Source organism: Cebidichthys violaceus, unplaced genomic scaffold (genome assembly GCF_023349555.1).
Source record: "Cebidichthys violaceus isolate CVI_PGR_0920_01 unplaced genomic scaffold, fCebVio1.0.p SCAF_4, whole genome shotgun sequence".
Taxonomy (NCBI): domain Eukaryota; kingdom Metazoa; phylum Chordata; class Actinopteri; order Perciformes; family Stichaeidae; genus Cebidichthys; species Cebidichthys violaceus.
This window is the reverse complement of record NW_027176594.1, coordinates 19,260,518-19,283,498: the sequence shown is the minus strand read 5'-3', so window position 1 is coordinate 19,283,498 and position 22,981 is coordinate 19,260,518. Positions and strand designations below refer to the sequence as shown.

The 22,981-nt window shown below is 45.6% G+C and overlaps 1 protein-coding gene across 4 annotated transcripts in view; it reads left to right on the top strand.

Annotated features, from left to right (window-relative positions):
• The window catches only part of crebbpa (CREB binding protein a), a 35,723-nt gene extending 12,955 nt beyond the window's left edge, over positions 1 to 22,768 (top strand). For 2 of the 4 annotated variants that reach the window (XM_068727644.1, XM_068727646.1), the window contains exons 3-30: positions 2,718 to 2,979; positions 5,080 to 5,193; positions 7,113 to 7,367; positions 7,813 to 7,912; positions 8,126 to 8,263; positions 8,448 to 8,565; positions 8,716 to 8,887; positions 9,308 to 9,370; positions 9,677 to 9,798; positions 10,525 to 10,737; positions 11,022 to 11,357; positions 11,670 to 11,828; positions 12,222 to 12,393; positions 12,921 to 13,039; positions 13,204 to 13,443; positions 13,742 to 13,830; positions 14,639 to 14,719; positions 14,884 to 14,940; positions 15,438 to 15,515; positions 15,628 to 15,695; positions 16,174 to 16,324; positions 17,128 to 17,274; positions 17,374 to 17,487; positions 17,617 to 17,782; positions 17,966 to 18,133; positions 18,415 to 18,576; positions 18,697 to 18,978; positions 19,240 to 22,768. In XM_068727644.1, coding sequence (XP_068583745.1) covers positions 2,718 to 2,979; positions 5,080 to 5,193; positions 7,113 to 7,367; positions 7,813 to 7,912; positions 8,126 to 8,263; positions 8,448 to 8,565; positions 8,716 to 8,887; positions 9,308 to 9,370; positions 9,677 to 9,798; positions 10,525 to 10,737; positions 11,022 to 11,357; positions 11,670 to 11,828; positions 12,222 to 12,393; positions 12,921 to 13,039; positions 13,204 to 13,443; positions 13,742 to 13,830; positions 14,639 to 14,719; positions 14,884 to 14,940; positions 15,438 to 15,515; positions 15,628 to 15,695; positions 16,174 to 16,324; positions 17,128 to 17,274; positions 17,374 to 17,487; positions 17,617 to 17,782; positions 17,966 to 18,133; positions 18,415 to 18,576; positions 18,697 to 18,978; positions 19,240 to 21,510 — 6,417 coding nt within the window. In that variant the 3' untranslated portion in view covers positions 21,511 to 22,768. The remainder of the gene's footprint in view (positions 1 to 2,717; positions 2,980 to 5,079; positions 5,194 to 7,112; positions 7,368 to 7,812; positions 7,913 to 8,125; positions 8,264 to 8,447; positions 8,566 to 8,715; positions 8,888 to 9,307; positions 9,371 to 9,676; positions 9,799 to 10,524; positions 10,738 to 11,021; positions 11,358 to 11,669; positions 11,829 to 12,221; positions 12,394 to 12,920; positions 13,040 to 13,203; positions 13,444 to 13,741; positions 13,831 to 14,638; positions 14,720 to 14,883; positions 14,941 to 15,437; positions 15,516 to 15,627; positions 15,696 to 16,173; positions 16,325 to 17,127; positions 17,275 to 17,373; positions 17,488 to 17,616; positions 17,783 to 17,965; positions 18,134 to 18,414; positions 18,577 to 18,696; positions 18,979 to 19,239) is intronic. The other 2 variants (XM_068727645.1, XM_068727647.1) reach the window with 2 other exon arrangements.
• Positions 22,769 to 22,981: the final 213 nt, after the last annotated feature.

Genomic DNA, 22,981 nt, shown 5'->3' with positions numbered 1-22,981 from the left:
AGGGGTCTGGTCTGGTCTCTGAGCAGCTTTGTGGATGAGAGAGCGGCAGCAAGTTGATCAGTGTGTCTGTACAGCTTGATGCTACCACATCCCATCTTAATGGATGCTGTCATGGTTCTTGTTGAGGGTGGGTATGTGGGTACATTACTTCTCTCTGTTTAAAAAGTTCATTGATTTTAAAAAAAAGTTTCAAAGTGTTTAAACTATAGTGGTGCAACAGATCATAAAACTCCTCAAAACACGTATTGGATCAGCACAAAGTAATAAAAGAGAGCAAATAGGACTTTTAGAGATCCCTGATCGCGATACTAATTGCCGATCATTGATGATCAATATTTGTAGATACAGATTCTCTTTTTTGTTTTGATTATAGCAGCTGCTCTACCAGACTCCCATCCCAAAAATCAGTTCAACCGTTCGGAAGTCAATGTAAACCATCAACGTTTCTAAATGTTATCCTTTTACTTTGTTATAGTCATCTATAATGATTGGGAAATAAAAGATTGTATCTTTATTGAATGGTGTCATTAGTAGTGTTGATGTATTATAGACTGTGTAGAGGTAGTGTGAACTGCTCATATTCCCTCTCTAATATCTAGTTATGTTGTTGTGACAACATCTCCTTCAAACAACTGTTTATTTAAGTTTCTACATGTGAACCCATCATGATAACGTTTACCTTCGTTCATTGGCCGTTAGCAATGCTGCTAGCGTTACTAGCTCTCCTGTCGATTTAAACACGGGTTGGTTGTTCACAATGTAACATTGTCAGAGATCGGCGACTAGAAAAGCATAAATGCCGACGTCGTGATCGCATATTTTACTGAATATCGGCAGATAACGATCGTCGATGGTTAACGTTAAACTGTGTAATTAATCCGTACGGATCAACATCCGGATAATAGTTGGCGTCCGTGTATTGATACAGTATTGCAACACAAAATATTGCGATACTTTGAATGCAACCGTAGATATTAAAGGGTAAGCTACATTAGTAAACGTATAGAAATGATATTAAAATCAGATACAACGGTTAACAGATTACTACTATCCTGCATAGGGCTGGCCAATATGGTTCATGATATGAATTGGAATAAATTGACAGGATCGATATTTAGCGCAGTATATAGACGGATGTGACGCCATCCTATGGCGTCACATTGGCATTTCAGTGAAGGCCGAACCTTTGGTGGGAAGTTTGTGTGCTGTTTTGACTAATGCGGGTGAATAATAATAATAACCCGCAAGTAAACAATAATCTGTCTGAACATCACGACTTCTAATAGCTGTGCCTGTTTGCTGTTATGAAAGAATGCTGAGTCGGATTCAGTTTCGCTAATGGCGGCCCATGATTTTTAGATAGATTTGAGCTGCTTAGAGAGTAGTGGAATGTAAATGAAAAACAACTGGTGGAGCAGTACGAGATACACATCTGATCTGGCGCTATATAGAAAATATAATTAAAGAAAATGAACTCGACCTTCAAGGGAGGGTGGGGGCATTGGGGGGCGCCCCCCTAATATAATGGTAGGGGATACACTGAACTATAAAGGACATTTTAAATCTGGATTTTTTTTATGTTTCGATAGTAGACATACACTATCATTTAAAAGAATTCTCGCGAAAGTAAGCTATATTGATATTTTTCCACAGCCCTAGTCATAACAGTATATTTGATGATCATATTTCAAAGCACCACTTTATTATTGACAAAATAAAGTCATTGCTTCTCGACTGCGCTGCCGTTGCAGTGGCCCGAATGCTGAGGCTAAAGTGATAATCATAGATATTATAATGATTACTGATGAGCTGGAGCGATAATGAAATATGATAATGTATGGTCTATCAATGGAATCATACCGTGATGAAATCATATATCAAGATATGACATGTTGTTCAATGGTGATGAAACGTATTGTCTTTATATGATTACTCTGTATTTGTGTGCATTCATGTAAACGTAGTAAACATTTTGTAATATAAGCTCAGAAAACATTCTATATATATATATATCTATATATATCTATCTATATATCTATATATATATATATATAGATATATATCTATATATATCTATCTATATATATCTATATATATCTATCTATATATCTATATATATATATAGATATATATCTATATATATCTATCTATAGATATATCTATAGATATATATATATATATATCTATATATATATATCTATATATATCTATATATATATATATAGATATATATAGATATAGATATATAGATATATATATATATATATATATCTATATATATATATATATATATATCTATATATATATATATATCATATACCATATATATATATATAGAGAGAGAGAGAGAGAGAGAGAGAGAGAGAGAGAGAGAGAGAGAGAGAGAGAGAGATGTATATATAGAGAGAGAGCGAGAGATATATATATATATATATATATATATATATATATATATATATATATATATATATATCGTCTCTAGTTTACGATGGTGTAACACTGGCTGCTGTCAATCAAACACAGACACGCCCCTCCGGCCAGCTGAGGCTCGAGGACTATTTCTGATATTAAAAACTATTAACAGTACATTTTCAAAAACACGGTGACATTATTTGGGTGGGCAGTGTTGTGATATCGACAGCTTCGCAAGCCCAAAGAAAAACGTATAACCCATTACAACTTTTGACATTTTGTCATTTTCCTTGTTGACCATTCAGCAGCAGGCGGCGATGCTCCCGCTGGGCGGCGGTGGCGGCGGTGGCGGCGGCGGCGTGGCGGTGTCTCCAGCCGGACCCACAGCCGACCCGGAGAAGCGCAAGCTGATCCAGCAGCAGCTGGTCCTGTTGCTTCACGCGCACAAGTGCCAGCGGCGGGAGCAGGCCAACGGGGAGGTGAGAGCCTGCGCCCTGCCGCACTGCCGCACCATGAAGAACGTCCTCAACCACATGACCCACTGCCAGGCCGGCAAGTCCTGCCAGGGTGAGTTGGAGCCTTTCGAAGCAGTTGGATGATGAAATAAAACGGATCATTTCATGAGGTTGAGAAGTTTTTCAGAAGTCAACTCCCTCTTTTTTTTACTGTTTAGGAATTTGCGGCTGTGTGGTCACATGATTAAAGGTTTAACACAACATGAACTCAGTTCTTTCTAGCCGCCAATCAATGTTCATTTCTCTCTTGACAAAGTAAATAAATATAGTTATAAATAGGGATGCACCGATCCACGTTTTTCACTTCCGATACCGATACAGATATCTGAGGTTCAGTATCGGCCGATACCGATCTGATACCGATCTAATAGAGAAAAACAGTGCTGAATCGATTTAAAAAACGCAGCCGACGCTACGCGCCCCCAGGTTGTCCATCGCTTTTCTCATGTTGCTGGCGTTGTCCCTCAGAATCACGTGGATTTTGCTCAACGGAATTTGCCACTTGTCAAACATTTCCTTCAGGCTAGCTGCTATCGCTTCGCTGGTGTGTGACCCACGAAAGTTTGTTGCATTTAACATTGCACTGTGTGGCACAAAAGTTTCATCCAGCCGGTGTGCTGTTAAACTTAGCTCCATTTTGAAAACAATCTATGCGGCCAGTTCGCTAGCGCATGACGTTACGCAGAGCACAACGCATATAATTGGACTGAATAGATTTGCCTTTATGGATCGGTCACATTGTCACCGATACCCGATCTACAATTTTTTCCTATATCGGGACCGATACAGATATTGATAACGGATCGGTGCATCTCTAGTTATAAACCATTTGATATCTAGATCTTGTGTATCAAGTCAATCAACCAATAGGCAAAAAGTTGAGCCTATGACACACTTTGAATGACAGCCCACCTATTTGCATAATGTGTGATGTATACAATAAAGAATACCGAAATAAGTTTAGGGAAATAAATAGGGGTAATAATATATACATTAATAAATACATAAATAAATAAATACTCAAATTAAATAACTAAATAAATGTAAATAATGTAGTAATAAATGTATGCAGAAATAATATTCAAAGTTCAGCTAAAATGTATTAAAAAAATGAAATGGAGTAGATAATACAGGAATCAACACAAATTTAATTTGCTTCTTTATCAGTCAAATTTAATCAATTAAAATTAAATAAATATTAAATATACTCTTTTAGTCCTGGTATGGATGTTTTTTACACCTACCACAACAGATGAAACCAGCAAGCGATGGAAAACATCATGTGGGGAAGAAATGCTTTAAAATGTTCTCAACATAGAAAAGGATTCTTCTAATGAGACAATCATGTTCCCTGGATGTTGAGATTAAAACTCAACAAATGGATGACAAGTGTAATGCACATGGAATATTCTAATACTTCAAGTAGGAAAGCCGGTTAATGGCTCATGAATGACCACCAACATGTTTCTAACCCTGGACTTGAATGCTTACGTTAAATTTCATGCCAAACCAAAACCCCCCCGAGGCCAAGATGTGTGAAGGAGTCTCTGTCTCTGGATCTCTGCTTCTGAAAGAACTGTGGAGAGACGTTATACTTGTGTGTGCCAGGCAGCCAGCGAGGCCTGCTGATGATTTCATGTCAGATTAGCCGCTATCACAAAATCCTGGCCGCAGATAGAATGAAGCGCCTCACTTTGTTCAGGTACAGTTCATTCTCCACTGGGCCAAATCAGTGGCCATCCAAGAGAGGGAACTAGTGCAGTGAGCTGAACCTTTTTCTCTCTTTTCTCTTATTAACTCTCACTATCTACACATTTATCTAATGTCCAATAGTCTTATTTTATTACTTCTTTAGTTTTTTCTCTTTGATCATTTTGAGCTTTTGATGCCTCCACGATAAATGGAGAATTAAAAAACTGAGTGAAACTATACGCTCTCACACAACTCGTGCCGTATAGGCTAATCCAACGCTCGCTTATCTAGTCGTATGCTCACTACTTCCCAAACGCATGCGTTTTTGCCAAAATCGTCCTATTTAAACTATTGTTTTATTAACATTTCCGAGTTGAGCGCTCGGTGGCAAACTGTCAGCATTAAAACACCGAACCCTCTAAGTCTCTGATCTTCTTTCTTTTTTTTTTTGTCCTTGCAGTGGCTCACTGTGCGTCGTCCAGACAGATCATCTCCCACTGGAAAAATTGCACACGACACGACTGTCCCGTCTGCCTGCCGCTGAAGAACGCCAGCGACAAGCGCACCCAGCAACGTGAGTACGAGCAGCGGGCTCCGGGGGCCCCGCTGTCGCTCGACCATTGTCGAAGTCGCTCAGTGCGCCACAGACGCCGAACGCAAGGCTGAATTAGTTCCATTGACTGCGCTGAATGAGCAGGACATCTCCACATGGCAAGCTCTGTGTTTGTCTGACAAAGGCCCCCGTCTTTATCTCCAGATTATGCTGCTAGATTGAGCTCTAGTAGTCCATACTGACGCCCTCAGAATTCCGCCTGCCTGTAGCTTTCCTGAAATTAGCCAAAGATGCACCGATTTTCTGTTATTCTATTAATAATGACGGCAAGTCTCAGGACCAATTTTACCACCGTCCGGAAAAACACGTTGAACCAAATCAATGCAAACTGTCTAAAATTCTGTTATTCTTTAAAATTTCTTACTGTCATCTATACTGGTTATTTGCATAAAAAAAACCCAATTCAAATAATTAGGAAGTTCTTGATTGTATGTAAGAGAAAAATCTTGGCATTAGTAGTTTTTAATTATGTTTTATAAGCTGCTTAGAGCTCGTGCTGAGATAACGACTGCACTTATTCAAGCTTCTTGCCGAAAATAAATACATTTTGACAAGATTACATTTGAACACATCATGATAGTGTTGTCGTCATTTCATTTCAATACAAATTTGTATTGAATAGTGCTTGAGGCATTTTAACGTTAGCCGTCTCGCCCCTCTCTGAGCCGCTCGCTGTAATTACTCTGAGCAGCGCGTTTGGAATGAATCACGATACAGCTGTCTACAGCCGCGTGCGTCTTACTGTATCGTGTGCCGACGTAAAACTATCCAGCAGCGTATGAAGGTAAATGTGACCGGCAAAAAAAAAATTGCGGCTGAAAACGTGACGTTTTTTTTTTTTTTTTGGTCAGCCGTTTCACCTCTTATGTTTTGCGCGTCGGATATTTGTATGTTTTACTATTCAGGGAATTCATTGCTCCTCCACATTTACTAAAAGCACTCGGTGAGTACGAGTGGTCCTGCTGGGCTTGTAATCTGATACACAATAGGGAAAGGAGTGTGATGGAGGGAGGGGGGGGGGGGGAGGAGGGGGGGGTGCAGAGAGCGTGTGCTAGAGGCGTCCTGCTGAGCCATTGGCTGTTGGGCTGTTTACTGCTACTCCCCTCTAGAGCACTGTCGAATTTGACACTCTCTCTCTCTTTGCCTCGCACTAAAACTGTTTTTCTTTCTGTTCTGTTTTTCTCTCCATGTAACTGTTGTCACAGATTCACAGTCTGTTCTTTTGTGCCCGGCCATCTTTTCCATTCTTTTCCGGGTTACTTATACCAGTTACCCTGTTTTTACGTTTTTCTCTCTCATTTTTGTTGCTCCTCTGTTTTTCTTTTCATTTCTTTACGTCACCTCTCTGCTCAGCATCTTTCATCACTTAAAGCATTCCAGGGTTGGTCTGTCCCCGTTTGGCTTGCATGTTAAAGAACATGATGCAGAGGCTTGTGTCTCTCCTGCCAACACAAGCAGAATGCCGTATTTCTTTATCCTGCCTCCTCCAATTTCTGTCTTTTCACATTTATTTAGCCCGACCAAAGCCTGAACCCGGAAAAATATGCTAATGCTCTGTCCGCCGAAGGGATTAATGCATTTATTCAGTTCACTGCTTTTTCAATCGTTTAGCCTTACATTATGTTCTCGCTGTATCGTTTTGCCTCGTGACTTCATCTCGCCAGAGGTCAAAGTGTGTACGCATGTGTGTGCTTTGGTTCTAGGCTGTCGCCGAGTTTTCGCCAAAGCAGATTCTTCTCATATTTATTGGGCTTGGCACCCAGCGTCAACATTTGCATTTTTGTTTGCGTTCTTTAGCAGTAGAGTGAGCAAGATGTTCAACATGTCAAATTGTATATTCATGCTTTTGAGCGTTTTTCCGGCTCCGTCTCTCCCCCCAGCCATGCTGAGCTCCCCCAGTACGGGCCTCCAGAACGCCATGTCCTCAGTTGGTGTGGGCCAGCCCAGTGCTCCCACCATCAATACCTCAACCCCCATAGACCCCAGCTCCATGCAGAGAGCCTACGAGGCACTTGGGCTGCCTTACAGCAGCCAGGCCACTGGGCGGGCCCCGGGAGGCCCCGGACAGACGGCAGGCGCGCAGAACGCACAGGCCCAGCAACAGCTTCCGCAGATGAGATCCATCAATGCACTTGGTAAAACCAAACGCCGTGATTTTTGAATCCCTTTACTTTCTATAAGCACTTTTAGAAACCTATTTACCAACTATTTTCAATCAGGTTGAGTAGTTTTTTAAGGAAAAAATGTCAAAATTCTCTTATTCCAGCTTCTTAAATGTATATATTTTTTTTTGGTCGTGACCGTAAACAGAATAACTTTGAGTTGTCGACATTTTATAGACAACAACCAATCGATAAATCAGGAGAGTAATTGGCAATGAAAGAAGTCGTTAGATGCAGTCCTAAACTTCAAGGCTCCTAAATGAGTCAGAAATGTACGTATGTAATGTTTCTTTTGGTTGCATAGTAACATAGTACGCTTTAGTTGTATAAATGGCGGCCATGTTGTATTATGCTGAGCTCTGTTTATATTTTTTTTAATTCAAGGAGGTGTTGTTTACTCTGTGTTCTGTATTCACAGGTAACCAGATGGCTCTTGGAGGTGCAGCACTGTCCGTGAGCACTTCAGAACAGACCAACCTGCACACAGACTCCCTCCCCAACACGCTCAACACTAACAAGTCAGTCCCGGGCCAACGCCTGCATTTGCATTTGTTGATCCTAAATGTTTATTTAATTGTAACAAACCGTATCTAGCTGCTTTTTTAAAATGCAAAGGTTCTGATGCAAATATGAGTGCAGTTGCCTGAAGAGAAAAAAAGAAAAAAAAAGAAACTATATTTCAAAACGGAGAAATATACGCCGTAACTTCTGTCGTCCCGTTTCGCCTCCAGTCAGCTGCTGTCCGACGGGTCAGCTGTGGGCTCAATGGGCAGCCTGCCCACAGCAGCACCCATCTCTGCCACAGGCACCAGGAAAGCGTGGCATGAGCACGTCACTCAGGACCTGCGCAATCACCTGGTACACAAACTGTAAGTGCACAGCCCTGCTGGAGAACCGTGAGACTTGTTAAGCGTCTTTATTTGTTAGTCGCTGTCTGTTTGGCTGTTCCTTTTAACCCTGATTGTAAATGTACGTTGTTGTTGTTGTTTTTTTAAGTACAGTTAGTAGGGAATTAAATATTCATTGCTGCAAATTCTGTGCTCCTTGTGGCAGAGTACAAGCCATATTCCCCACCCCCGACCCGGCAGCTTTGAAGGACAGACGAATGGAGAACTTGGTGGCCTACGCCAGAAAAGTGGAGGGGGACATGTACGAGTCAGCTAACAGCCGGGTAGGTTGCTCACCTTATCTAGAACACACACACACACACACACACACACACACACACACACACACACACACACACACACACACACACACACTGCTCGTTTTTTTTTTTTTTTGTCAAATTTACCATCTCCTTCCACTTTCCTCCTCTCAGGATGAGTACTATCACTTCCTGGCTGAGAAAATCTATAAAATCCAAAAGGAACTGGAGGAGAAGAGGCGCTCAAGGCTGCAGAAGCAAATCATCAACCAGGCACCTCTGGCCACCCAGGGGAGCCAGCAGCCCGGCCTCCCCCAGCCCAGTGCCTTTGGCCCAAGGCCACAGAGTGAGTGCAGTGTTTACAACGACAACAAACATTTATGAAACGGGACCGTTTGTGTCCTTGATATTCCTGATAATACAATGTAGTTTGTTTCCATTTTTGTTATTAACTGTGTGAAATGTCGCACATCATTGTGGTTCAGTTTCTTGATTTGTCAGATACTTTATTCACTGACTAATGAATATTCCCATCTGGGTATTTAATCTTTAGATTATGCATAGGTTGTCTAAATTGAATTGCTCTATATCCAGCCATTTATCACGTTCAATTTCTTGTATTCTTGGAAAAAGTTAAGAAAGTTTAACCCTTATATGGAAAACCATGCAGTAGAAAAGTCGATTTGATTATTTCCCTTTTTTTCATTACACCTGGTTATGCTGCTCTTCAAGCTGCTTTTTGGTTTGTTTTCTTTTTGTTTCATAGATGGACCTGTTCCTCTGCCCAATATGCCAAATCAGATCATGAATCGCATGCAGGTGTCACAAGGTATTTGCTCACAGTAATTCTCCAATTCAGATACAGCGAAAACACACATGTGGAAGATGTACAAAAGGAAGAGGAACGGTAAAGATGATTGTGATAAGGGGACAAATGCTCGGCCACATTATCAGGAAGTCTGAATGAAGCAGAACACTTTTACCGATGAGTCCATGAAAGGCAAACAAGCACAGGGAAGAGACAAACGTTTGTGTTGCTTGAACTGAAAGTTTTATGTATGTATAAACGTTCACCGCTGTCTTTGATTGGACAGTACTTCTGATGCTTAACGTTTTGGTCTCCTCTTCCGTACAGGAGTCAACCAGTTCAACCACATGGCTCTGCCCAACGCCCAGATATCCCAGACACCGATGGGAGCCCGCGCTGCCTCACCCATGAACCACCCACAGCAAATGAACATGAGCTCCGTCCCAGCGGTAAAGAAGGCAGAGGGGCACGCAAATCACACACACACACACACACACACACACACACACACACACACACACACACACACACACACACACATATAGGCATATAAGTAGCACGCTCTGTCAGCACAAGCTACCTCAGACTTATTAAAGATGTAGTCGACCGGTCAGCAGCTGGTGAATGTTAAGATGGACGACACAATAAGAAGCTGCTGTATCTGTGATGAGCTACACGTTTCCTTCATCGTTCATCAATCATGTACAAAATCATTCAAAGCAAGTAATTAATTACGAACGATGCGATGTTTGAAGTTGTTGAATGTGTAAATATGTCTAATGGTTTATGAAATAAAATAGGATAATGGCATCAGTCTGGACTGTACCAGCTTTTCTGGACAACCTAGATTAGATGTGGTGAAACATTCAAGGCACTAAAGAAAGCACTAGTCTGAGCACTAGTCTGTTTTTCTTCTATAACAAAAAGGATGACTCTAGTAATTACTTCAGCACTGTAGACAATATAGACATCTAGAGGACTGCAAACGGAGGGAAGTCTAGATACACAAAAACACGTATTATAGATGGAAGAATGTCATTGAACATTATAATTATGGGGCCGGAATGCCAGTAATGCGATTGGTCTCTGTCGCGGCTCGTGCTTCTGGTTTGGTCAGTGGAAACTCCTGTCACTGTTTCCCACACTGACGCCATCTTCTTTTCCTGCCTTGTTAGATGGGCATGTCTCCCTCCAGGATGCCCCAGGCCCAGGGCATGATAGCCGGACACGGCGGTGGCAACATGGTCGGCCAGACGGCCAGCCAGGGACAGTTTCTGGCTCAGACCCAGTTCCCTCCGGGATCAACAACGGCCGCTGCGACGGGGGCCATGAGTGTCACCGTGGGGCCCGGCGTAGGCCAGCCACCTGCACAGGCTGCCGTCACCCAGGTGAGGCGTGGCGAGGGGCGTGGAGCTGATCGGGTTCGGCTGTTTTCAGTAACGCTCTCCGACAACGAAGTTGCGCTAATTCCGGGGGACTAAAACTCACACTACTTTCACCGATCACACTACGCACTAATTGCTCTTAGATTGTTCTTGTGCCAATCACAAGGTGCTCACTAACCTCAAATTGTGGGTGTGGTGTTTGTCTGGTTGACCTTATGTTTGTCTGCTAATCTTGTGTGTGCGTATGTCCGCCTGCCACTTGTGTGTGTCCTTCTCTCCAGCAGCAGCAGCAGCAGCAGCAGCAGCAGCAGCAACAACAACAACAACAGAGCGCTAACCTCCCCATGAATGCACTTGGCCCCTTGCTGGGCCCTCAGCTAGCCTCCTCCCAATCCCCCTTGCACACCACGCCACCTCCTGCTGCCTCCTCCGCCTCCACGGCCGGAGGGGTCACTAACCTGCCACACCCCCAGCCCTCTAGCCGCAGCTCCACCCCCACCCTCCCTGGCCCCGCCCCTGCCCAGGGTGCCACCCCGCCCCGCCCCACCCAGCCCCAACCCCAGGTGGAACTCCCTGCAGCAGCACAGACGCAGCAGCCCCCACCTCAGCCCCCTACCACGCCGGTGAGACTGAGACCCTCAGCATGCCCTCCAAACTCCCATCCCCCCCTCTGACTGTCATGTACCACCCCCCCGTCCCATCCACCTTTTCTGTCTGATAACTGCATCTTCACCACTGCTTGTAGCATCCATCACAATGGGAATGTTGACATCTTTCAACAAAGGGAGCAATGAAACCAATATGGAGGGGCTCATCTGTGTTGTGGCTTCAGCCCTGCATGCAAAAAAACAAAATGCAATTGAGCTGTTGCCAATACCTCATATTTGTCTTTTCTGCCTCTGTCTCTACCCCCCTCCCCCCTCCCCCCGTTTCAGCTGTCTCAACCAGGGGCCAGTCTGGACAACCGGGTGCCCACGCCAGCCTCAGCTGCCAGCGCCGGAGCAGACCTGCCTGTCCAGGAGGTCAAAGCTGAGGCACACCATGACCAACAAGAGTTCAAGGCCGCTGGCGGCAAAACTGAGCCCAAGATGGAGGTGAGTTGAATCGATGTGTTTTTAAATACATGTCAACTGATTCGTCTGTCCATTGGTTGATTTACGCTGCTGTAAACTCATTTGTGCACTCTTTTTCCAATGAATATGTCTTCTTCTTGTTGTTAAAGAACATAATTATTTCTCCTGAATCACTGGACTTAAACCTAAACAATGCAAGGAGCATCTGAGGATAAGCAATAGATACGTGTATAACTACACTCCTTTATCTTTAGTATATAGACTATCAAGATGGACATTTTCATGGGATGATTATCAAAGTCTTGAATATGAGAGACCAGTGCTATCAGTCATCCAACATTTCGTAGTGTTCACTTTTAAAACATGACTCTTGTTTAATGGGTCATGTTCCCCTTTTTTTTTTTTTGTCTGTAGACTGAGGATGACTCTGCTTCAACGGTGGTTAAGAAGGAGGAGCCAGAGGAGAAGCCGGAGCCAATGGAGGTGGAGGAGAAAAAAATGGAAATGAAGACGGAACCCAAAGAAGAGGAAGAGGGTGGAGCCAACAGCACGGCCTCTTCATCCCCCTCTCAGTCACGAAGGAAAAGTGAGTCTGATGCCAACGAATGAACACAATCTGTGCCGAGTCTGACCTCTCCACTCAGTAAGCGGAGAGGGTTTCCGTCAGTGCCAGTAATGTTAATACATCCACTCTGTGCCAGCTGTGAGACGCCCATGACTCGGTATGAGTTTGGCTCTGAGACTCTGAACAATGTCCAGACTCTTGTAAGGCTTCTTTGAGCTTGGCTGCACTTTACACACACAATGAACCGGCTGTGCACCTGCTGCTAGAATACACCCGACGAGTCAGGGTGTCGTTTCTGTTGTTAAAGTGTGTGATAATTAGAAACAGGTGATGTAATGCAGATAACAAAATGCAGCAAGGCCAGATATTAATGTTGCTGTAGTTTACTAACGGGTCAATAGTTCAGAGAGTCTGGTGTCTTTGTGAACTAGTAGCCTCTGGTTGTTGTTTTTTTTTCTCCACAGTTTTTCTGTACAGTAAACCCTGCTTTCCCTCTTCTCACTTTTTTGGATTGCTAACACGTACCTCGTCCATTGTTCATCCTTCAGTCTTTAAGCCCGAGGAGCTGCGCCAGGCTCTGATGCCGACTCTGGAGTCTCTCTACAGGCAGGACCCCGAGTCGCTGCCCTTCAGACAGCCAGTGGACCCCATGCTTCTGGGCATCCCTGTACGTAGCACACATGCACTTCAACACTTCAAACGCAACCTTTTTGAAATGACGAATGTGTTGCCCGTGGGATGTTGTACAGTTTTTGATGGATGCCCCGCAATTCAGCAGCACTATTTCACTTTCTATTGATCTCTAACACAACCGTGTTCTTCTCTCTGCAGGACTACTTTGACATCGTTAAGAACCCGATAGACCTGTCCACAATAAAGCGTAAGCTTGACACGGGCCAATACCAAGAGCCCTGGCAATACGTTGACGATGTCTGGATGATGTTCAACAACGCCTGGCTCTACAACCGCAAGACGTCCCGCGTCTACAAGTACTGCTCCAAGCTGGCCGAGGTGTTCGAGTCCGAGATCGACCCCGTCATGCAGGGCCTGGGCTACTGCTGCGGGAGGAAGGTGAGATGAAGGGGCTGTTAAAGAGGGATATGGGTTTTTTGTCCGTTAGCCATAAATGGCTGTAAAAAAAACAGTTTTTTGTTCCATTGCTGCCTAATTACTAAAAACCCAATGTTTAGTACTTCTCTTTTTGTTTTGTGAAACTCAGAAGGATGAGTAAGAGTTTGACTGCTCACTAAAGATGAAGCAAATTTAAATGCTAAACCAACAGCTCCTGATGAAAAGGATTTATGGAATGAATAAATCTTGTTGTTTTTTTTGTTTTTTTTCACTTTTGTCATCTTGCTTGTGTCTGCAGTACGAGTTCTCCCCTCAAACCCTCTGTTGCTATGGCAAGCAGCTCTGCACCATACCCACTGGAGGCACATACTACAGCTACCAGAACAGGTAACGGGCGTCTATGCGTGAATGTCTGCTTCCCCGCCGTAAACGGAGCTATGCATTCAATAATATCTGTTGGAATTTGTAATCTCGCTGAATCATTTTACACGTGTCGCACAATTTGCATGCACAGTTGTTCACCAAGTGTTTTCACGGGCCAATAAATGCAGCAATTTCAACCGTATTAGCCGCCGCCTGCAGCAGCCCGGGATCTGTTCCTCTGCAGCTCTAGAGGGACCACTGTGATCCGGGGGGCTGGTAGTGTCATCCTGACACATCCTGGCTTTAATGGCTCTGCCTCCAGGTCCTGGCACGGCGGGAGACTACAACAATGGGTTTTGCTCACAACATTTATTAAACGGCCAGGTTGCCAGTGTTGCACATACAGGGGGAAACGCGCTGAAGACTTTAAAACCCAAAAGAGCGTCGGGCACAGAGCAACAAAGCAGTGGGTTGATTGTGTTTTGCTCAGCGTCGAAATCCAGCAGATGACTGCCTGCGCCACAGTCCCTTGCACCCCCTGCTGCATAAACAGCGTTACTGCAGCCCCCTTTTTTTCACACTTCAACTGGGCACTGTTAAGCGGAGCAGCTCAGAAGCAGCAGCAGCAGCGGTGATAGAGCGCAGCCTGACAGACAACATGCGGCTCCTGCAGCACAGTCCATTTACACTCTCAACGGGAGCTCGGGCTTCTCCCCGCTCTCCGTCACAAAACACAAAAGAGTTATTTTGTGCCGAATCGTATTGAACGCACAAGTAGCCGAATACTAAGTGAGCGTTGAATGTGCTGAATTTTAGATGTGTCATTTTGCAGGTATCACTTCTGTGAGAAGTGCTTCAATGAGATCCAGGGGGAGAGTGTGACGCTGGGAGATGATCCTGCACAGCCACAGACGTGAGTAAACTGGCTATCGATAAAGCCACTAATATAAGGGAAAGTAAATTTCCCTCTCACTCAACCCGTTCAGGTCGGCTTCAAAACGGCAACCATGCAGCTCAAAGTCTTGTCTTCTCACCACCTCTCCTCTGTCTCTTCCCTTCTCTTCTCTGACTCTTCAGGATGATTTCAAAGGACCAGTTTGAACGGAAGAAGAACGACGTTCTCGACCCTGAGCCGTAAGTAGACACGGAGCTCACGTCACGTTCTTTCTGCTCTTCTTTTTTCCCCCTCCCCACTTGCATGTTCCTCATCACATCTTACATCTTTCACATCTGGCTTTGTGTTTTGTGCTTTTGGTGAACAATCTGCACATTTTCTCTCTGGAGCTCTCGGATCAGTCACTTGGGCTTCGGCGGGGCCTCGGGGGCAGCGAGGCGGCGCCACCTGCTTCGTGTCAAACACTCTTGTCTGACCGATGACTTTTTCCACCAGAGAACCGAGGCTCTTAGTTCTTTGATATGCAGTGATTTGTCTTTCACATCGTCTTTGTGACTTTGTGTTCAATATGATCTCGTCTCTCCAAGGCGCGCTGGCTTTGGTTGCTTGCTGCGTCAGCAGTTAAGATGTCGTCAGTTTTGAGAGTTGGAATAGACGCATGAAATAAGAAATATTTAAAAACCAGTGCATCAGTTGTTTTTTGTAAGTGTCTGACTGTACGCTTGCTTCTCTTTAGGTTTGTTGAATGTAAAGATTGTGGACGGAAGATGCACCAGATATGCGTCTTACACTACGATGTCATTTGGCCATCTGGGTGAGATGTCGTCTCCTACTTTTAGTAGATTTGCATAACTTTTTTTTTGGACACATTTTATGTTTGTTAATTGTAACAATAACTGTAACTTCTCTCTCTTCCCTCTTTCCAGATTCATCTGTGAGAATTGTTTGAAGAAGAGTGCAAAGACGCGAAAGGAAAACAAGTTCTCTGCAAAACGTTAGTTCAAATCTCTGCACATGTGTTCGAAATGTCCACCGATTACTGCCGTTTTGTCTCGCAAGCACTGAAGACACCAGATAATACAAACCCCCTGCACATGGGCGGCATAAGTCTGTCTCTGGCTTCTTCTTTTTTTTGTGGTCTCTCTGGTATTTTTCTTTGGTGTTTGTAGCCCTGGAGAACAATACTGACCTTTTTTTTTTTTTTGGCATATGGTGCTAAGTAGTGGTTCAATACTCATTTTAACAGAACGGAGCCTGAACGCATCATAATGTAACCGAACTGAACCTTCGACTGAGCTCTCATGGTCTCACATAAATCTGTTCTTGTCTTTTTCTCTTTTAATTAAATTGAATGCTGCTGCAGTAGTACTTTAAGTATCCAACGTGAATCCCCTGCTTTTTAAAAAATATGTTCATCCTGTTTTAAAATCTCTGGTTTTCATGGATTTCTCCTGTGCGTCTGTACACTGTAGGGCTGCAGTCGACACGGTTGGGAATGTACATAGAGGACCGTGTGAATAAATACTTGAAGAGACAGAACCACCCGGAGGCCGGAGAGGTGTTTGTGCGAGTGGTGGCGAGCTCCGACAAAACGGTGGAAGTAAAACCAGGCATGAAATCCAGGTGAGAGCGTCGCCGACGGGAAGAAACGGAGAACTGGGTGTTTGTAATGTACGCTTTGGTGCGTTTAATTACTTTCTACTTTTTTAATTACCGGGTCGTTGTTTAGCAACCAAACGTGCTTTGGTCAAATAAATGAACAACCGAAGAGTCAACAGTCGAGATAAGGGAATGCCATAATGTTGTTGACGACCAAATACCTGTTGTTGATCCACCGTCACAGCTCCTATTTGTCCTGAGCTTATTCCTTCTATTCTCTGCCATGCAAAGCTGAATGGCCTCTGTAAAGCCTTTTATACTGGTTGTGGTGCACACCCTCCCCGAGCACCTCAGAGGGTCGGTCACCGTTTGATCCTCACACACCATCAAAGTCCGCTCGTCCCGTCCTCTCAGGGAGGAGGCCCTCATCCGTCAACATGTTGTCTTCAGGTTGACGGATTTAAGGCCATCGTCTTTTTATTGACTTCATTTCATTTCACTTGAATTGTCCCATTATGCTCTTTCTTTTTTTTAGAAGGCTTTATAGTCACACTAAAATAAAAACTTTGAACTGTTATATAACATTTCTGTAGTGTGTTATACACGATAATACAGATTTTAAGATGTTTTACAGCATGTAACAGAAACCATATATAAGCTACAGCTTTGCACAGTCGGCACCTTTTTGTATGGATTGTGTTCAGAGTGCACCATCATGATCCGTTTTAGCTGGCAGTAACCCAAGACAGAATATTACAACGTGTTCTAGTTTCACCATCTTAACGAGAGATCGCATTTTAATATTTGATTTTTCTTCATCACCACAGGTTTGTCGACGCGGGGGAGATGCCCGAGACCTTTCCCTACAGAACCAAAGCACTTTTCGCCTTTGAGGAGATCGACGGCGTGGACGTGTGCTTCTTTGGCATGCACGTGCAGGAGTACGGCTCCGAGTGCTCATTCCCCAACACTAGGTCTGTACGGCCCGTCATTGAGTGTAGCGCATGGCAATAAAGGGCTTTTTTTTTTTTAATGAGTGAAATGTACCTTGTTCCCTCTCTCTACCTCTGCAGACGGGTCTACATATCCTACCTTGACAGTATTCACTTCTTCAGACCTCGGATTCTACGGACGGCAGTGTACCACGAGATCCTCATCGGCTATCTAGAATATGTCAAGAAGCTCGGGTAGGCCTCGCTCTAATGCTCCCTTCCCCTCCCTCTGGAGAGAAATTTGCGGTGTGATTTCGACAAACAGCTGTCTCAATTTACACGTGGTCTCTTTGGTCTTATTATTTGGTCTGTGTGTCCCCGCAGCTATGCCCAGGGCCACATCTGGGCGTGTCCACCCAGTGAGGGAGACGACTACATCTTCCACTGTCACCCTGTTGACCAGAAGATCCCAAAGCCCAAGAGGCTGCAAGAGTGGTACAGGAAGATGCTGGACAAGGCCTTTGCAGAGAGGATTCTGCATGACTACAAGGTAAGGAGGGGACACTTCGGTTTAAATACTTGACGTCTGAATAAGGGGCTCGTGAAAAGTTGAACACATTTGCTATTTTGTCTGTAATAACAGACAAATGCTTTGAATATGTAAAATATGTTGGATTACTGAAAAGCAAATAAAATGCATCTTGAATAACTTGTCTCTTTGCCTTCCTCTCAGGACATCTGCAAACAGGCGACAGAGGACCGTCTGACCAGCGCCAATGAGCTGCCGTACTTCGAGGGCGACTTCTGGCCCAACGTGCTGGAGGAGAGCATTAAGGAGCTGGAGCAGGAGGAGGAGGAGAGGAAGAAGGAGGAGAACACTGCTGCTTCTGAAACCCCTGAGGTGCGACCGTTGGTGTCATGGTTTGATGATATGGTGCTATCAAAGCCGGGATTTACAAATCCACCGTCTGCTCCCGTTTTGTCGTCTTTGACGGATGTTTTTGCTCTTCCGAGCTTCTACAGATTTAACAGTCTTTCACAAACGACTCCTTTTTTGAATCCTTGGAATATTGTTTTCAACATGTGTTATGATGAAGATAAGCAAAATCATACTGTAATGAGTCCATGTGAACATGTAATAAGCTGTTTTCGTCAATTTTTGTCATCGTCTATCTCCTGCAGGGTACGCCAAGTGACAGCAAAAACGCTAAAAAGAAGAACAACAAGAAGACCAATAAAAATAAGAGCAGCGTCAGCCGAGCCAATAAGAAGAAACCTGGGATGCCGAATGTAGCCAATGATCTGTCCCAGAAGCTCTACGCCAGCATGGAGAAACACAAAGAGGTTAGATGTTTCCCGATAAAGTGAATATAGGGAAATCTTTTCATACGTTTTAATAGCGTTTCCGTTTTGCTCGTGCTCCTCTAACTCACATTTCCGCGTGTCGTCCTCCGTCTGATGAAGGTGTTCTTTGTGATCCACCTCCACTCTGGTCCCATGGCCAACACCCTGCCTCCCATCGTTGACCCTGACCCCATGCTCTCTTGTGACCTGATGGACGGCCGCGATGCCTTCCTGACTCTGGCCAGGGACAAACACTGGGAGTTCAGCTCCCTCAGGAGGTGCAAGTGGAGCACCATGTGCATGCTGGTTGAGCTGCACAACCAGGGACAGGACCGCTTTGTCTACACTTGCAACGAGTGCAAGCACCATGTAGAGACGCGCTGGCACTGCACTGTGTGCGAGGTGAGTTGCTACTACTACTACTGTTGGTATGCTGTGATGTGTTTTTTACTCAGGAATGACTTCTGTGTCAGTGTCCTGTACCTGAAACTGTATACACAATATACAAACGAATATAAAATAAGACACCGGGATGATATTCACTGATATTCTTAACAGCAGGAGTACATTTGTGAAACTCTAGGCAAAACTTTTTTTTATGAGACTTGGTTAAGCTCGTGTTCATGACTGTGTTCCCGTCTGGCCTTTTTTGTTTTCCTGCAGGACTTTGATCTGTGCATTAATTGCTACAACGTGAGGGGCCACGAGCACCAGATGGTGAAGTGGGGCCTTGGCCTGGACGACGACAGCAACGGCCAGAGCGGAGAGGCCTCCAAGAGCCCGCAGGAGAGCCGGCGCTTAAGTATCCAACGCTGCATCCAGTCCCTGGTCCACGCTTGTCAGTGTCGCAATGCCAACTGCTCTCTGCCGTCCTGCCAGAAGATGAAGCGAGTGGTGCAGCACACCAAGGGCTGCAAGCGCAAAACCAACGGCGGCTGCCCCGTGTGCAAGCAACTTATCGCTTTGTGCTGTTACCACGCCAAGCACTGTCAGGAGAACAAGTGTCCTGTCCCGTTCTGCCTGAACATCAAGCACAAGCTACGCCAGCAGCAGCTGCAGCACAGGCTCCAGCAGGCCCAGCTGATGAGGAGAAGAATGGCTACCATGCAAGGCAGAACCATGCCGCTACCGTCCCCGCCGGCCACAGCCGCTCCCAGCACTCCCACCTCCCATGCCCAGCCCAACACTCCTCAGCAGCCCCAACAGCCGCTCTGCAACCAGCCGCAGACCCCCAACGCGGCGGGCGTCATGTCCCCCTCTTTTCCCAACAATGGCCAGCCTCAAACGCCTGTGTCCCAGGGCAAACATGGGCCCCAGGCTTCCCCTCTACACCAACAGCAGTCCCCTCTCCCCCAGCCGGCCCAGCCGCCTCAGCAGCTACAGCAGCAGCCTCCCCTCGCTGCAGTCAAGATGGCACGGCACATCGAGTTGATGGCACAGGCCCAGCAGAACCAGCAGAACTACCGGGTCAACATGAACGGCTTACCCATGAGCCCCCAGCAGCAGCCGCAGCAGCGCATGACCGGACCAATGCAGCCACCCATGCAGATGGTGCCGGGGCCAAGGGGGCCGCAGGTCCTGCAGCCGGGCATGCCTCCGGGTCAGTGGCCCGGAGCCGCGAGGCCAATGCAGGCGGCTCAGACTCAACAACCGGGCCTCGTCCCGGGCCAGACCCCACAGCAGGCCATGACTATGCAGCGAGCCCTGATGGCCCCAGGGCAGCAGCCTCAGCAGGGCCAGAGGATGCTGATTCCACAGCAGCCTGGTGCCCGGCCACAAACGCCCCAGAGACCCGGCGCTATTGCGCCCAACGCCTTGCAGGACCTTCTCCGCACACTCAAGTCTCCCAGCTCACCGCAGCAGCAGCAGCAAGTCCTAAACATCCTCAAATCAAACCCTCAGCTTATGGCTGCTTTCATCAAACAGCGAACAGCCAAGTACCATGCCAACCAGCCGCAGCAAGCGGGTCAGCAACAGCAGCCCGGCATGCCACCGATGCAGGCCATGGCCATGCCAGGAGGGGCGGTGCAGAGGCCGGGGATGCCGCCACAGCAGCCTCAGCAGCCTCCTGCGCAGGGCATGGCTGCATTAGGGGCTCAAGGGCAGCTAATAAACGCAGCACACACCAACCCCCAGATCCAGGAGCTTTACCGTCGGCAGCTCTTAAGACAGCAGCAACAACAACAACAACAACAACAACAACAACAACAACAGGGAGTGATGCCTCAGGGCCATCCTGGCCAGTTCCCTGCTCAGGCGCAGGGTACAGCAGCTACATACTCCCAGCTTCGTATGCAGCAGCAGCAGCAGCTAGCCATGCAGGCAGGTGCAGCAGCAGCAGCTGGGGCACCTTTGGGCCAGCTCCCACCCATGGCTCAGATGGCACAGCCCGGCATGGTTATGGACTCCACCAAGAACTTGCTGCATCAACGAATGCTCCAGCAGCAACTTCCCCAGCAGCAGCAGCAGCAGCAGGCCATCCTCAAGCAGCAGATGGGCTCTCCAGCGCAGCCCAGCCCCATGAGCCCCCAGACCCACCTGCTGGCTGGCCAGCCCCAGGGCGGAGCCCACCTACCCGGCCAGCCCACACTAGCCAATGCCCTCAACAACCAGGTCCGCTCCCCCGCGCCAGTCCAGTCCCCCTGTCCGCCCTCGCAACAGCAGCCCCAGCAGCAGCGGCCACATTCCAGTCCCTCGCCGCAGGTCCAGAACCAGCCCCAGCCCTCGCCGCAGCATCCGCACTCGGGTTCCCCCCGCCCGGTACTCGGGGGCCCGCTGTCAGGGTCCATGGAGCAGGGACACTTGGGGACACCAGAACAAAGCGCCATGCTACCGCAGCTTAACACGCCCAACAGGGTGGGACTGAACAGTGACTTGGGGATGGTGGGAGACGCTACAGGGGACACTCTGGAGAAGTTTGTGGAGGGATTGTAGCATTTCTGCTTGGAACTAAAGGACACAATGTCTCTTTCCCAGGGACCCACCCTCCCACCCCTCAGACTCTTTGTCCCGCTTCGTTTGGTCTTTCTAAGGTTGAGAAGGTTTTTTTTGTACCGACATGTATAAAGTTTCAACTGTTGTAAAAAGAAAAAAAAAGAGAATTTGGTCGAGGGTGGGGGAAAAAAAAGAAAAGTCAACACTTTGAGGGAATGTAATTGTTTCCTAAAAGTTGGTCGTTAAGTGAGATTTAAACCACAAAGAATATATTTTTTGGTTGAGACCAAATGTGTTCAATACTCAATTTATTTTTGGTTTGTTTTTGGTATGGTTACATGCCTTTCTCGTTTATTTTTTCTTTTTTAAAGAAAATGTACAATTGCATTATATTATTCATATCTTTTTATTTTGTACCTTTGGAAAAGAAACTTCAAGCATTGTTGTGTTGAAACTGTAAAATATCGTGTCTGGGAATTGGGCCAGGGTTTTCGTTCTCTTTTCAAGCTGTCATTCCTGGCAATTGTAATCTAGTGTTGTACCATTTACTCCAAGACGGTGCGTTCAGGGACCGCTCCCTTCCTTCTTTGTGTGTATGAAGAGCACTCAGTTGTATTGAAATAGGAAAATGGACTGCGGCAGTTGTTTTATTCACGGGCATGTATACAGGCGCACATGACGACACTGACACAAACTCTCACAGTCACTAAAGTAACTACAGCTCCGACTGGTTCCACAAACACAGACGGCAAGAAGTGCGACCCACATCTCAGCGACCCTGGAATTTAGAAAAAAAAAATCTGTCTTGCAGGTGTAGGACATTGTTGCTTTGACATTAAAATGATTTTGTCATACTTTTTGTCATACAAATGTTGTAAAGTGTATAAAGAAAGTGTGAGGAAAGAGACCAGCCTCCTAAGCTGAGGTGGAATGATCACCGGTTGTTTGTAGGCCACATCTCTGATGACGCTTCATCCTCTCAACTTTACACTAAGCTGTGTGCTTTCTATGGATGAAGGGCCAATTTGAGATTCACCCTGAGGAGAAATTAAATGTCACAAAAACTTGAATTAGGGGGATTTACTTCTTCTCCTATTGTAAATCAAGTCATTAAGCAAAATACTATAAATATAAGGAAGAGAAAATGAAAACACTGTATAAACCGGTTAAAAGACTCATTTCTTACTTATATACCATATTGTTAAATAAACTCTGTGCAGCAGAAGAACTCCAGTACTCTGTTGACTAAATAACGAGGCATTGCTCTTGTGTGCTACTTTTGTGTTCGTTTGTTTCACATTGGTGTTTGCTTTTCCAGTCGCCTGGAAAGTGTTAGTTTCTGCCTTAAACACATGTATTTCTAATGAAACTATTGATTTTGAGATCACTATAACTTCATCCTGCACCTGAATGTCTACAGATTGAAAGAGTGGGTGAATTTGAAGCGTTTCATAATTTCAGATCAAAGTGC